This window comes from Mytilus galloprovincialis, chromosome 1 (assembly GCF_965363235.1).
Source record: "Mytilus galloprovincialis chromosome 1, xbMytGall1.hap1.1, whole genome shotgun sequence".
Lineage (NCBI taxonomy): Eukaryota > Metazoa > Mollusca > Bivalvia > Mytilida > Mytilidae > Mytilus > Mytilus galloprovincialis.
In genome coordinates this window covers 13258535-13276000 of record NC_134838.1, presented here as the reverse complement: position 1 = coordinate 13276000, position 17466 = coordinate 13258535, and the positions used below count along the sequence as shown (strand labels likewise).

General features: G+C 30.2%; 1 protein-coding gene across 1 annotated transcript; it reads right to left on the bottom strand.

Moving 5' to 3' along the window:
- Positions 1–596: 596 nt before the first annotated feature.
- Positions 597–17242, bottom strand: LOC143065928 (uncharacterized). Its single transcript, XM_076239189.1, has 10 exons — positions 17042–17242; positions 15486–15657; positions 14975–15120; positions 9144–9261; positions 8495–8553; positions 7303–7419; positions 6541–6627; positions 6016–6085; positions 5065–5151; positions 597–4533 (listed from the first exon to the last, which is right to left on the bottom strand). Exons 1-10 carry the CDS (start codon positions 17198–17200, stop codon positions 4472–4474), a joined length of 1077 nt encoding a protein of 358 aa, XP_076095304.1. The 5' UTR covers positions 17201–17242; the 3' UTR covers positions 597–4471.
- Positions 17243–17466: the final 224 nt, after the last annotated feature.

The following is a 17466-nucleotide window of genomic DNA, read 5'->3' as shown; positions in this document are numbered from 1 at the left end:
TGTGTAGCCAATGTTACTACAAACTGGGTAATAAGTCTAGTTCGGTAGATCACATTTGGGAAAGGGGACTGGAGTGTAGTTATGATAATTGAAACCAGGTGTTATCATCTAGGAAACGGGTATTCAATAGCGGTCGACCAATGCTTACTATAGTTAGATTAGCATAATTAATGATTATTGTTTATCATCTGTTTTGCATTATAGTCTGATGAAACTCATGCTTACTGTATACTAACAATTGAAATAATTGTTTCACATTTTGTAACCCTAAGCCTTCTTATAACTCTTTTCATTGAATATAAGGTATGGGTTTGACTCTTTAAAGGCAATGTCTGAATATGGTGACCTGTATCTGCTCACAACTTTGTCCTTTGGATAGTATCATCTCATTTTAACATTAATATCGTCACAAATCGAACTTGAATTCATATTATAGTTGGTTCTGATGCAGGACATCATTTAGGACCTGACCTTACCATACTTCCCTAAAATAAAACCAGATTTTTCTGTACATAAAATTGTTAGGAAAACTCCATTAAAAGGAAAATCGTAAAGTGAACTTCTTTTCTATTTGCTTAAAAAAAAAAAATTGTCAGTATTTTTTTAAATGTATTTTATTGTAAAAATATAAAGCCTTTAAAATACAATATATAATAAGAATTTCTGCACATCTTCAACAGAACTTAAGCATAATGACATTTTTCATTTGCTAATGTTTTGTTTTTTACCAACTTTTAAAATCATAATATAACCAAAGTGCATTATTAACATAAGATATGTACAGAAAAAAATAATCAGGAAAGAGACTAAAATAACTGCTGTGACTTTTGTCCTAGACATTCAAATAATTGAGTTTTAATCTTGTGATACCTTCAAAAACAAATTCTTATGCCATTTAACATTAGATGTCTTTATTCAAAATTTAATGAATATTTTAGAAACATTATCAAACTATCTATCAATATATATACATTAATAGAGTTTCATTGTCATATCATGCTTGTGTAAATGTGAAATAATATATTATCTGTCAGCTGCCAATTCTGAAAGACAACTGAATAGAAGTTTCAATACAGAAATATTTTTGTTGCAAAGTGATACCAAGAAGGATATTGTAAATATCATTCGAGCAAAAATGATATGAAATACTCATGCTGGCTATGAAGTCAGATTAATTTACAGCATTGTATCCCTTGGAAAACAAATAATGTCACATACTCATAGATCAAAAGCTGTACAGGTAGATGTTGACCAACTATTTTGATCCCTCAATCACTGGGACCTTTTAAAGACTACTACAGTGATTCTTCATAATTATATAACATTATTTAATTAGGGGAATGCTTTATTGATTAGTTGATAGCCAATTATGTGACTTCTTGTTTTTAAATTCCAAAATGAAACTAAAATCCCCGACAGAATGTACCTTAATCATGAATGTGTCCTGAGACTTTGAAATATTCAACAAGGACATTTATTGCGTAGGTATTCAAATATTTAAAAATAAAAGGTAGAAGAAACTTCCAATTTTAAAAATGATTCTTCAAAATATATAAATATATTAAATAAACAAATAAAACTTCCAATTTTGCCTTTTTTTCAAATATTTTATTTGTTTGTCATAATTTAGGCTAAAAATTCCTCCATCTTTTAATGTTTTAGAAAACTAAAGAAAGATAAGGAACCCAAACAAGCAATTAGAAGAAAAAAATATGAAAAAATATCTACAACAATGGTAAAAAATTTAGCCTACCAAGTAAGAATTTCTATAGGTTTCATGTATGCCATATATACAGAAAAGATATTCAATGCAACATTGACAACGCAAATTATCAACTATTACAAATATTATTTCCTTACTATATAATATTATGCTGATAATACGGTAAGTACATTTTTTAAAATACATAAATAATCAAAATTATGTAGTATACAATAGCAGAATCTTCAATTAAAATAAATAATTGCTAGCTTTAATGCAAGACGTCAACAAATTATTTTAGCTTTACTATAAAAGAATATCCTTAGAATCTTCAGTTTTTAAAAAAAAAAACATTTAAGGAATGACTATAATATTTTTTCTGTCTATGAAGAAATAACATAAAAAATTTGGTGCACACTGAATAACGCGCGTAGCGGGTTATTTAACAGTGTGCACCAAATTTTCTATGTTATTTCGAATAGACAGAAAAAATATTACAGTCATTTCTTATAATTTAATTCTAAATTCCATTTTAAACCGTAGAAAACCATGAAAAAACGTTGATGACGTCACGGTCACATGACTAAATTATGTCTATGGGCTAATAACAAAATAAAGTCAGCCAATCAGAAGACGTGTTACACCCAAAATTAAATTATTTAGGGATAAAATAACAATCTTTTTAACCCTGTAAAATATATCAATAAGGATACGCAGTATACACATTTGTGGTATTTGCTGTAGATGTTTGTTTTGAAAAAAAAATACAATAAAAAACATATTAGAGAATTTTCTAAAATATTTATAAATAAATCAATCAATAAATAAATAAATAAATACAAATTAAAAACAAATATATTATTAATATTAATTAAGTAAATGCTAATCTGTGTTAAAAACTTGATAAATTCTCTTCCAACAACTAAACTCTAGTCCAGAAGGTTATCTTATTAAAAGTATCATTATGATAGTAATTTATTTAAAACAAAAATTGCACGATTATTGTAAACATTATGCATAAACAGTCTATTCTTTTTTATTTGCCGCACAAACAGTCTAGGCTTTTTATATACCCATGATATTATTGTTAATTCATAATCTATTAAAACAGGTTTTCATTGGGATGCACTTGCCTTCACATATTACAGTAATCAACAAATAATGTGAACAATCAAGTCAGAATTCTCAACTTTGGCATTCAAAACCATACACGACTGGTCAGATAAAATGATCATAGATACCAGGATTAAAATTTTGTACACCAGACACCCTTCTGTCTTTAAAACTCATCAGTGATGCTGAATTAAATAAGTTAAAATAACACAAAAAAAAGTAGTGAGTAAGAAGAATACAATGCCATGAATTCAGAGTGTGTTATACTCAATGACTGTTTGTTAATCAAAGAATCCTCACAGCAACAAGACTTGATTTCAATAAAAACGTTCATAGAAATTTACTATTTGTCAACCATCTAATTTTTGGTTTTATTTTTTCAATTTTTTCTATTTACATATTTGTAGATATAAATAATACTTATACATATCTACTGCTAGTAAAAGTTTTAAAAATATGAATTTAAAGTAAAATCTCTTACTGCAAAAATCATATTATTAATATGTGATTCAGGATTTTCATTCTTAACAAGCAAAATTTACAATTCTTATTCAATATTGCTTGCAAAGATCCTTAATGCATGTATAAAGCAAATATATCATAATGTATAAATACACATGAAGTGCTATCAAAACAATTATGATATTTATTTCTATATAATGTGATAAAATTTAGAGAAAGCAACTGAAACTTTATAAATCACCCTGCTTGCCAACATGGATATGGATAGAAAATTTTATGATAATACATGACATTTGTAAAATATCTATCAGATAAAATTGACAATACATTATTTATATAACAGTCATGATAATTTAAATGCATTAGTTAACATGTTCCCTTGAAATCACAAAATAACATCATAATTTGTAACTTGTTGTGTAATTGCAGTTTATACATTGGTATATGGTCTTTTAAAAGAATTTCATATATAAAACAGAACTTATACAAATACTCATATAAATATAAGAGATGTGGTATGCTAGCCAATGAAACAACTATCAACCAAAGTTAAAAATTAAACCATCTTTTGTAACCAGAGGGCCTTCAACATTCACAGTGTATAGTATGTTTTATATGTATGAAACATTTGAAATAGTCAATGGGTCATGATTTAAATTGGATTGTCTCCCATTTACCAGAATAAATTCTCAACTTAATATTTTTGTGAGATAATAACTTCCCATATATCAAATCCTTTACTCCTGATTTGGTGGTCCAATAAAGTATTAAATTTAATAAATCTTTGTATTACAAAAAGAAACTAAAAGTTACAAAATACCAGATTTCTTGTTTCACTGACATTTTCATGCATGAAATCTGCAATTTGTAATTCATCATGGTTAAAACTCACTTTACTAATATATAATTTAAATATAAATTTTAAACTTGAACATATTGAGTATCATATAGCTGAAACTATTAAAACAGAAAGCAATGAAACTATGTGGACATGAGAATTTTTGCTGTGAGGTAAAGTTGCAATGATTATCATATATGGTTAACATAGTTTTTAGAGTTATACGATCTGACTATATGGCACATACTATAAAGAACACAGGCTGTACACAGTATAAAAAAGATTCATACAAAATGTCCTTTCTTTCGTTTCTACCGATATATATAGAGAGAAGAAAAGCTGTCCCAAAATGCAGTCTATCTTCTTATCCTTCTTCCTGTGATCAAACTTGTACGTTCTGTTGCTAAAACATCATATGCTAAAATGAGAAAATATTTTGACAAGTTGAAGTGGAGTACAAAATAAAATTGCAGCAATTCCTAAGCATTTCTTGTTAAAAAATATTACCACTTTTATAAATAATCTTTTTTAGTGTTTTGTAGATACATCTTTATTAAGTGCACTTAAACATTTATATATGTTTGGCTCTTCATTTACACTCCCTCACATAAATCCGAATATATCATAACCTATGTAAAGACAATATGTGGATTTTGGATATGATCAGTCATGAGTGATACATATACATGAGATCATAGTAGTTTCAAGAAAATTTCATTATAATAAAGCATAATGTTTTAATTACATTGTCTTGTTTTTATAAGAATCAAAATAATTCATGCACACCATAGCTTTTTTGTTTCAGTCAGATAATTCATACAAGCCATATGTTTGTTGTCAATTTCTTATGGACGGGGTCCTTATATTCAAATTTGACCCTCAGCATTAGCTGGATAAAATTGACAAATATTATAGCTCAGGCCATGTGAAAACCAGTAACAAACATTACCTCTTTCTTTCAAGCCTTTACCAAAGTTTCTATAGACCTTGTACAGCTCCACCATCAATACAATCCATACAAATATTGCAAGCAGTGCTACAAAAAATAACATTGTACATATTTTGATTTTCAAAGTGTTTCAAATTAATTGTTTATACTTTTTCTGTGTATCTATGAATTCAAATGCTTGTTTTCCTGTCAGAAAAACTACTACCTTTACCTTTAATCACTCAATCCAGTTACTATAGACTCTCTCATGCATAATCATAGTCACCTCTCTGTAATGATTGGAGAAGTCTACACAAATCTATCTAAACATGAAATGGCTTCATTAAATCTTATTCTCAGGGAACAAGATTGCAACACCATTGCAAATTTGTACTGTGGAATACAGTCAAAATTAATCAGTATGTTGCATAGTACCAAGGATAGTCAAAGTCCAATTACTCCAGCAGAAATTGTTCAATCACATTGACAGAAGAATATGGTTTACTAAACATGAGTACTTATATTACATAGAAGTGTAATCATTCATCAGGAACAAGTTCAGTTTCAGCAATTAAACCAGAAAATGCTATTGTATGGCAATATGAATCGCTGTTCTATCTTGTTTTTTTCTGGTTTATTTGCTGAAACTCCAAATTTCTCATCCAATAGGGAGTTTCTGTGGCATACAATAACTTTTGTATTTTGATTTTTATCATGTTTGAGCCATTTATAGCTGACAATATAATATGGGCTTTTGTCATTGTTGAAGGCCATACTGTTACCTATAATTGTTTACATCCACTTCATTTAAACTTTGGTTGGATAGTTGTCTCGTTGGCAATCATACCCCATCTCCTTATTTTTATATTCATAATGCCCCTTTACACATAAAATGCAGCAGTTTTTTTAGGATTTCATTCCATTCCATTGAAAGAAAAAATACATTAATTCAAATAAAAAAAAAAAAATTACCAGCTGCTATTGTTGAATAGACTATTGTGTCTCCTAATTCTTTGATAGTTTCATGTATGTCCATATATTCCTGTAAAAAACAAATAATTCCGGTTTAATGATAAGAAACTATCTTTTAACTACAAAGAAAAAGCTGTTTATGTTTCCTGACATGTTTAGAGCCACAGTCTAGTGAAAGGGCAATAACTCTACCAATATTTGGAATTTTCTTGATTTGACATCTGCTATAACCTTTTTCCACTATTTCTAATTCTTTTTTTTATTAGTTGAGTCAATATGGATGGAATATACTCTGTTTTCCATTATCTAAATGTTATCTGAGGAAAAATAGTTTACAAAAAATTTGGACCCAGACATAACATTGATCTATAATTGATTTTTACATTGTGACTTGGATGGGAAGTTGTCTTATAGGCACTCATACCACATCTTATTTATATGAACTGTTAACTGAAATTTATTCTTAATGAATAATTCATCTCAAATAGAAAATATTGGTTTAAAACACTTTACAACAACACTCACCTCAACAATCTTGTAGATATAATATGTTGGCTTGGCTAATCCAAATATAGCGAATACTATTGCACCCTTTGATAACTCTTTTCTCAACTGTAAAGAAATTAATTATTGTCATTATTATATTTTACTTTACCGGTAGTCATGATAGCAACCAATAATAAAATAATTAACAAATAAAACACTGTTTCCAGACAAAATAGTTGTTTATGAAAGTGAACACAGTAAAAACAATCTTTTTAAATTTGACATGCTTTTGAAGGTTGGAAGAAATAACAAGTAGTTGTTTGGTGATATTGGTGGTGGTAACAAGATTTTGTTGCAGTTATGATTTAATCAAAGAAAATATTCTGCAACACAAAACTGTAAAAACATTTAACATGTCACAAAAGTATTTAGTACTTGCAGTTACTTCAATGTGACTTCTAACTTTGGGATGACAAGCTTTTCTCACTTTGTTTTTTTTTTGTATGGCCCAATGTTGCTTACTGTTGTATCTTTATATATACATGTATGTCTATTTTCGCAGAATAATATCAGTCAGATATTGCTTGTTGGTTAGTTTTATTTGTAATGTTGAATATTGTTTGCAATTCCAATTATTATTTCTATGTATTAAAAATAATAAACTTTAGATTCAAAATTACTGAACTGACATGACTTACATAAATATCAAAATAGAACTAAATACTATCATAGAACAGATGTCTGGCCACTTCTTTGTTTAGTAATAGAATCACTGGTTTTTTTTTACTACACAATACTTACAACAAACCATCCCAGAATATTCCATCCCAAAGCATATGGAATACCAACTCCTAAGATTATCTCTTCCAGCAATTTAACTTTGGTCCCATTTCTTAAAATAAGTACTACAATGCTGGCCTAAAATAAATAATCTCAATGTAAAACTAAATGTAGAACTAGAACTAAACCTATCATTCAATAATACTTTGTTTTCACTGTAAAATTGCTCATTGATCAGATGTCAATTCTTTGTTTCAGTGCCTTAACATAGCCATGGTGGTTTTTTTATAGCGATTAGCATTAATTATTTAAAGTGGTACCTAACACTTTCACTAAAATTAATTTGGCTTGTTTAATTTTCTTAAAATTTTGACAAAGTGTTTACTTTGACCCTTTGACAATAATATAGAAATTTCAAAAAATTTGAACCAACCGTTTTATCAGAAAAATTACACTGGTTATATAGCAGTTTGACAAACACTTATTTTGATCTCTGAGAAGCTTAATATTCCATTAACAACACAACGTAATTAAAACGTTTAGCTGATTTTACAGAGTTATCTCCCTGTAGTGTTAGGTACCACCTTAAGATAAAATACCATTTGGTTTTTTTTCAATTTGTTTTGGTCTTCTAGTTTCCATTTATGGCAACTATGCAGCAATTGTGCTGGTTCATTCAAGACTTTGCTTAAGCTAATTGTTAAATATGTACTTTGGTTGACAAATTAAGGTTGTTTGGTTGAAAATATCATTAAGATTTTATAGGCATCATAATGGTGGTTTAGAGTGGACATAACATGTCATGAAAAAATTCCAACAATATAAGCAATATTTTAGCTTAAAAAAAACATTCCAAATCAAAGTAAACCTAAAGTGAGAAATGGAAAGTTCAAATACAAACTTTAAAAGAGAGATTCAAGAGATGAATTTTCTAACTTTTAAATCAGGCTGCATTACTAGTTAACAGATCAAAATTGACTTTCCTCATGATCATAAACAGTATTATTCTAATTAACATGATTAAGAAAGCTAAATTCACACCAAATTTATTTCCAATGACCTAGCAAGAAAACACACAACATCTTATAATGGTTCTTTTGTCCAGGTGAGCAAACATTTAAAAAGGACAGGAAATGTCATTAAATCGGTGAAAAATAAACAAGGAAATGGGTGTCCTTGATCTTTAAATAGAATAGATAAGTTATATACTTACTGTGACTTGTACATCAAACTTTAGTAAACATGAAAATAATGATGCCTGGTTATATAGATCTGAAAAGCCAAAAGTCAGTCCAAATAATTATGACGTCTATTATATTTTTTTCTGTGGTGCCATAGAAAAAATTGAAATAGCCTTTCAAGACTTCATTATTATTTTGACTTACAAAAAGGATGATTATTTTGTAATGCATATATAGCTAAATATACCCTTAATATTTTGTTCTTTAAATATTTAAAGTTTAACCAATAAAGTCATGAAAGCTATTTAGTTTGTACTGACTAGATCAAAACCTTGTCATGGTCTCTTTAAAAAAAAATCACTCTATAAACATGCATTATGATTTTTTTGGGATATTAACCATTGATGGAAAGTTGTCTCATTGGCAATCATATCATATCTTCTCATTTCTACATAGACAACATATAAAGTATCATTATATTCATTTTAGGGTACAAGCAATAAAATAACCAGTTGCCAATTATAACAATCTAAAATGGTGATTAAAAGAATGGCATTTGAACATTGATATTCCTCATGTTGCAAAGTCAGCTTTAGACATTAAACCCCTTCTGACATTATTATAATACAACAGAAAACTTTTAGTTCAAAACACATAAATTCAACAAAAATGGGAACTTACACTGTAAGTATTCTGAAGCACCAACAATCCTAAATTGAAGATACCCAAAATGTTTAGCCACTGACCAAGCTAATAAAATGTTTGGTGGCGCTAGAACACAGATCAGTATTAGACGAATCTAAAACACAAATATAAACATCACTTTTATATGTATGTTGGGTAACAACAAAATACATGTAACAACTCTTTGTCAATAACTATGATTTTCATTTTTTTTTAAAAAGATTAAACTTTGTTTTTGTTTAACCAAGGATTTGTATAGTAAGACTTACTATACACATTCTTGGTTTAACTATTTAATGGTTTGATTTGTTTTTATATAATCAATAAATATCAGTCTTCTACTAGGATTGATTAATGGGTGACTGTTTAATGTCACATAAGCACTAAAAATTTATATTGCAGCAAGATCTACTTATAAGAATTTCAATTCATATTGTAGACATATTTACCACAGTGGCAACAAATCAGTAAATAATTATCTCAATTAGTCCTGCAGTTTCATAAATTTTTAATGTGTTAGTTCCTATGGGAACACAATTTGTAGGATGACATGTGACCCTATCTGGACACTTTGTTCAGACTGTCAGCCAAGAGTCTTTTCTCTCACTCCTCATTGGTGCATGCTTAGCAGAGAAGTAGCAAATACCAATTTTCAAATCTTTGGTTTGACTTGACTTAACATTAAATCACCAGCCTCCTGCACTCCTGTAAGCAGATGGCCAGTATATCTATGTCTCCAACACCATGTTGCTCAAAGAAAAACACATCAAATTTAAATGCAAATGATTACAATTCTTGAAATTCTACATGATCAATTAATAACATGGCAAAATATGTCACATCAATCAGATATGTTCCCATCTTGTCAAGACATAAATCTATAGTTAAATTATCAGTTCAAAAACACTGATGTTATTATCATCAGTCAGGGGTAGTACTTGTACAACTAATTTTTATTTACTCAAAGAAGTATTATTAATATACTTATACAAGTAAATTTGTAGGATACTTATACATGTGAATTTTATTTACATGTATATGTAAAAAAAAATTGACTTAGTTATGTCCCTTAGATATTCAGATATTTTTACTTATATAAGTGAAAAAGTCATCTTATCTTCTTTTCATAAGAATTTTAAATTGTCTGCCCATTGTAGATGTCTTTACTAAACATTTAAGTGTAATTTCATTGACAATGAAAATCCTATTTGTCTGTTATCTTCAGAACACTGCGCAATCAGTTTCTTTGTTGAATTAATGAGATGAAAAATTAAACTTTAATAAAAAAAAAAAACATTAAAGGCATGTTTTTACATCTCAAACTTGCGATGGCATACCTGTCAACTGACCCGTATTTTGTGGGTGTGACCCGAAATTTTCACTATTCTGAGGGATCACCTGGGATACCCGCCGGGTCACTGAATAACCCCGGAATTCCGAAAATGATCCCTTTTCACCAGGATTTCTAACCCTAGATAATGATTTCCTAGTGATTTTTCTTTGAAATACCGGCAAAGTCGTAATTCTTCCATCAACAGAAGTTCAGCCAACTGTGTAGACTGTCAAATTAAGTAACCCATCAAGTGCATGGCTTCACTTGACAGCTTTGGTGTCAAACACACTATTAATTAACACCAATTACCTTAGCTTCAGGTCGTAAATAAATTTCATTGTGGTCACCTTTTACAAACATTTTTCAACTGAGTTACTTCCCCTTTTTTTGTCACCATTCAAAATTGTTCCTTATATTTACGTTTTTTTGGGGTAAAAAAGATCAAATCTACTACAAATAGAATTTAAATACATATTGAAACATAACTTTTCATTAAATTCATACCTTAATACAATTATAAAAAAAAGTTGAAAATTATTTTTTTCATCTATACTTCCTTCAACTGTTAACTTTATTTTACTATACTCTAATAATGAAAGATAATGCTAATAGCTGATGAGCAAAGACTAAATAGCCAGTCACAACTTTGTAAAAATAATAAAAATAGCCAGTCACCAGTCACAACTTTGTAATCAAAGAGCTGAAAGCTCTGAGGAAAAATGATGCCACTGCCTCTAATATTGGGATATTTTTTATGCAAGTCTTGATTTTCACATACCGTAATAAGTTGAACATTGCAACATGTCTCGTAAGCATATAATTGATATTCGTATATGAGTGTGTGAAGTGAAGATGACAACTGACTGTTTTTTTTTAATACAAATGAATAGGTCAAGAGTCAAGACTACCTAAATGATCTACAGTATCCAATGACTACTGGCATGTTTTTTTGTACAAATAAATAGGTCAAGACTACCTGAATGATCTACAGTATCCAATGACTACTGTCTGTTTTTTTTTGTACAGATAAATAGGTCAAGAATACTGGAATGATATACAATATCCAATGATTACTAGCTGATCTTTTGTTCTAATAAATAGGTCAAGACTATTTATATGATCTACAATATCCAATGGCTACTTGCTGATCTTTTGTACGTACTAAATAAAGACTACCTGAATGATCTAAAGTATTCTAATTAATGTGTATTCTTTTTTCTTGCAATTACATTTTTCTAATTCAAGAATACAGACTACTAGTATTCTTTCAAACCAAATGATTATGAAGAGCCTGTTGTAATAAGCTCTTATACCCCACTAGGCCTATAAACATATGACTTCGCATTCTTATTCAATTTTTAACGTTTTTATACTGATATTTTCATTTTTTTTTTAATTTTTGAATGCGAAGTGTGACACATTGATAGTAAAAAAAAAAATTATCAGAACAGTAAATAGAAATAGTAAATAATGCTCCTGAGGTCATATGTTATAGGACTAATTACCAACATACTCATTAAATAAGTTACTAGTGACATACACAAATGTAGTTATTTCTGTTACTTGAAGCAAATTCTATTTCTTTAGATTTACACAATATTGTTATACTTGTTTTATTTCACATTGAAGATTAGACATATAGGGATACTCCTTTGATTTTTTTATTTCATGTCAGTCAGGTCCCTTTATATGAAACTTGAAACCACTTCTCTGCCATATTGATATTTTATAACAACTCTGCCCATGACCCATATAATTTGATATTCATTCTTTAACCATATATCATAGTAAGCTAGTTTTTTTTTTTTTTTTACACTAATCCACAATCTTTCATGTTAAATTTTGTCTCCATTTAAGTTTATGCCATTGAACCATCATGGTATTAAACACAATCCCAAGTAATTATGCTGTTATAGTGGGTCACCATATATTCAACTTGGGTGGCATTCCAGTTATTGAAATTTGTGTCAGATTGGATAATGAACTAGACCTTTAGGAATTGATCTCATAATTTAATATGGAGCCATCGTATGCGACCCCTACCCGGTAACAAAAATAAACATGTCAAGCGGCAATATTTATCACCAGAGATTACAAGTCAAAAGAGGATGGATAAGTCTCCAAAATGCTTGCCAAACTGGAACTACAACAAGATGTCCAGACAAGGACGAACAAAACGTTCAAGCCAAAGTTAGTATTTATGTACAAAGAAGTTGAGGGGCTGATTCACGCTATTGAACCAGATGAATTCCTCTTAAAAGCATGTCCGAAGAGAACCATAACTGCCAAGAAATTCAAAGAATACCACGAAACAATTATTGTGGAAAAGCAAGTAAAGAATAACTCTTACTGTGAGTGTATTGACATTCCGCCAAGTAAAACACCGTACAATATTCAAACTCACTTTAGGGCCTTAATAATATGGTACAAGTCAAATCGGCACCTGGTTAAATCGACATCTAGTCAAATCGGCACCTATTTAAAGTCAATTAGGCATCCAATAATAAATATATAAAATCATTCAACCTTTAAAAATGTGAATAAACATGATAAAATTAGGTTAATATTTCTGGCCAACCCCTTCCTTATCTACCTTTTCTTGGGTAAATACTGTAAAATTTCTGGACAACCCATTCCTTATTTTTACTGTTTTTGCTTTAAATACTGTTAAAATATATATTAAACAAATCTAACATGGGTGCCGAATTGACTATATCAAGTGCCGATTTAACCAGGTGCCAATTTGACTAGATGCCGATTTGACTATACCGGGTGCCGAATTGACCAGGTGCCGATTTGACTAGAATTCCGTAAGACAGTGATCGCGCCGATCAGGGCGAACGAACCCACTCCGCCAATAAAACCGTTGTATTAAAGCCAGCATCGATATCGACAATTTATGCACATTTCAATGCACATGTCATACAGATACAGTCTGTTACAGACTCTACTGTTGTAACTTTGTAAACAAAGATTGAGTCGGATGTCCGGTACTTCGATCTGTCTTATAACCAATAGAAAGTGGACCAACACGGACACATTATATTTTCTTATAAAAAAGGCAGTGGTTTGTAAAAAGAAAAGACTATCAAGTTTTCCCCGATTAATTATAGATTTTTAATGTTTTAACAATGTTTTAGTTTTACTTCACATAATCAATAAAGTTATAAAAATAGATTTATGAGTATCTTAACAACATTGGTTGTTACACTTTGATCTTTTTGGTAATAAGAAGGACCGGAGGTATGTAAACTGGTTCCCGGTTGATTACTACACAAAAATCATAATAAAAGCAAATTCCAGTTTAAATGTAAAATAGTAAATACGAAACCAAGAGCGGTAGACGGAGAAATGTAATGGAAAGTAAATACGAACCAAGCGCGGTAGGCAGAGAAATGTAATGGAAGTTCAGTTCACTAGTATAGAAACATGCCGCTGAAAGCGTCATTTTTCAAAAATAATAAAAATAGCCAGTCACAACTTGAGGGTGAAATACTAGAATATAGATCAATGTAGAAATGTTAACCCAAAAAAGAGGAGAAAGTGTCACAAAGTTATCAGAAGCTTTTCAAAGTGCAATGAAATAATGATTAATAAAGTGAACATGTTTTGGAAACTTTTATTTAAATTATAAAAAAAAGGTCCCGTAATTACTGAAATTCAGCTCGAAAAAGTTTGTACGCGTTATGACCTGAGATTTCAACGTCACAGGTTGACAGGTATGTGATGGTCAGTGTTCCAGCTAGCATGAAATGGAGGGGCGCCGCGCCCCGCCCCCGAAATTTTGCGCCCCTCTGCCTTTTTTAAGCGCCCCTGCGCCCCTCTGTGCCCTTTTGAAAAAAGTGGTTAAAAAACGATCTTTTTTCCTCATATCGTCGCCATTTTGTTGCGGTCTTTATATACACACACTTCATTAAGACAACAGATTAAAATTGTTGACACTTGTTACCTGTATATAATCACCTATTTGATTAGAGTCAATTACCTAATCAGGTGAAATTTACGACCCTGTCTAATCCCTTTGCCCTGAAGCACCAAACATCGAAGTTAAATGAATTGATTATTTTAACACCTGACGATGCAAAATAGAATTTATAAAATAAATGTGAACGGCATTTCTATTGTATTTGTTATTTATAAAATAACGTTCATTTAAAAAGAATCATTCCAATAGGTCAACACGCAAAATGCCGACGAAAAAAAGAAAAATTGACCAACTCGGAAATGACAAGAAGAAAATATCAAAGACTTACCAGTCTATTACATCTTTTTTCAAGAATAATGACCATCAAAAGTAAAAAAAATAATTTAATTCTTTACCTTTAGGTAAAAATAATTCACTTATAAATACAAGTGAATTTTTGAGAAAATTAAGGGGAGATTATTTAAACATTATAATTGACTTATATAAGTATATTTTTTTTACTTCTTGGATAAAAAAGGATGACTTGTACAAGTAGTACCCCTGAGATCGGTCCTTAATCATATTACTTACAAGTTTTAATGTGGTTCTACTGTCGTTATTCAATATGTATTCCACAATACAGTAAACCATTACTACCAAAACAGCTGCCATTAGTGCATACATCTCGTACACTCTCTCCCGTAATACACCATGGTAGGCATAAAACAAACAAAAAGCTAAAATACATCATTGAACCATGAAATATACAATCAAAGTGCTTGTAAGCACTGAAGGGTAAAGATTGTTGGAAGCAAAATAAAACATTGCATTGTATGTATAAAGCATGGATGTAAGTTGGTTCAACTATAATCATGGACAAAAGAGGATAACTCCAATTTTATAAATAACTTTAAAAATGACCTCATTGATATGTTTAGAACAAACCTTAGATTCCTGAACCTTACATGAATTGTGTAATATTAGTGACAAGCATACCTAACCATAATTTTGTAACATGAAGTTTTATTTTTATGGTATTTGTATTAAGCGTTAACGTTGCCAGTGCCTAAAATGTATTGATCAAAGATACAAATTTATTTACCTGAATTTAGCAGAAGTAAAATAATAAATGTGAAGTCTGGAGTACCAGATTGACCATCGTCCACTAGTTTAACCAGCCTATACACAGTCAATCCAATAGCTGCTAGTATGTTCACTGTGGTGAAAGCTAGGAACACCCATTCTTTTGCACTCAGTCCAGCAAATGTCTTGGTCTATAAAAAAATTAATTGACAATTAAGCTGATTTATTTATATAATAATTATGATTATATTCAATTTACTTTAATCTGTAAAATTGACCAATTCAACAAGGTTGAGTTTCCTCTGACAAATGTCAATTTAGATTAATAAGAGCAGAAGAGAGAACATCCTGAGGGGCTAACTTGTATTGACCTGCTGATTATTACGATACAAAATTGAATCAAAGTGTAGCAACTTGTAACCAAAAAATGTAATTTCTTTTACGCACAATGATACTCTTTTCTGATCTTTATTTTCCTCTTTATCTTTTATCAGATAAGTTTTTGAAGAAAAAAAAAATATCAAGTCATTGGGAATGTTGGGAGTTCTTAATAATTTTAAACATGATATAGGGAAGATTTAGTTCTACATATATATATATCTTTCTAATCTATACATTAACACTGTTACTTGATATTTTTAAAAAATGGTCAAAATATGTGGAATTATTTTCAAAATAAACACAGGCGTCCCAGAAAAAAATAAAATAGCCTTGCCAGACCTCATAATTATTTGGACTACTAAGATCCCAACTTCATTTATCGATTCTTGGGTCAATAATCAGTTCTTGTGAGTCCTCATGTAATCGTGGTCCTCGCTGAAAATGATTAAACTGTTAAATCTTTTTTAAACATGGCAACTAAAAAGTAAAAACACAAAAATACTGAACTCCGAGGAAAATTCAAAAAGGAAAATCAAAAATCAAAAGGCAAAATCAAAAGTCCAAGCACATCAAACGAATGGATAACAACTGTCATATTCCTGACTTGGTACAGGCATTTTCTAATGTAGAAAATGGTGGATTGAACCTGGTTTTATAGCTAGCTAAACCTCTCACTTGTATGAGTCGCATCAAATTCCATTACATTGTCAACGATGCATGAACAAAACAAACATACTCAAAGAGTAAAAATGTCAAAAATAGGGGTACAACAGTCAATATTGTGTTATCATCTTAATATCACTACATAAACAACAAATGTAACAAAGTAGCACAAAAAGGCATACATCAAATTCAACATTCTCATTTTGCTTTTCCTATACGGCTGAATTTATCTATGTAAAGTCTACCCATAAATGAAAGAAGGTTTTCATTACTGGTGTAAACTGAACTATGTTTACATGCTTACAAATTTTCACCCTCATGTTATACAGTTATACGTTTCGCGTTGATGTTAGGACACAATCAGATTATATATTGACATGTTAGTTAAACTATCCCTAGGATTTCATGATGAACTACCTTTCACCTTTTTTGGCAATCTGAGTGGGGGTATAAAATAAACAACATGATGTATCGGATATATTTGATGAAGTGAAAGTGGCAGTTCCGACAAGCATGTGATGATGAGTTCACCTGTCCTATTGGTGTTACCACCGTTGTCTTCGGTATATTTGTTATTCCATATTTGGAATAAGTATCAGATGAGTCAATAGAGTCTCGACTCCCACTAGCCGATCCACTACCGTTTGCTGCTGCTTGGTCCATTCGTAAATTAGTTATATCTACTTCCATAGTCTCCCATTTTTAACGTTTTCGTCACATGACAGGCTATAAATAGAACAAACTCTCTGGCCTTTTTAATAAAGCACTCTTTTCCGAAAATTCCCGCCATAATTATTTACGCTTGACATTAGACTGGTTCCCGATCGCAATATTCAGTATGTTACACATATACCAATATAACGACCGGGACGAACTTCACGTTACCTTGAACTTGTTTACAACGTTCTTCAAAATCGGAGGTATTTCTAAACCAAACGTCGTCTATTGGCGAACTT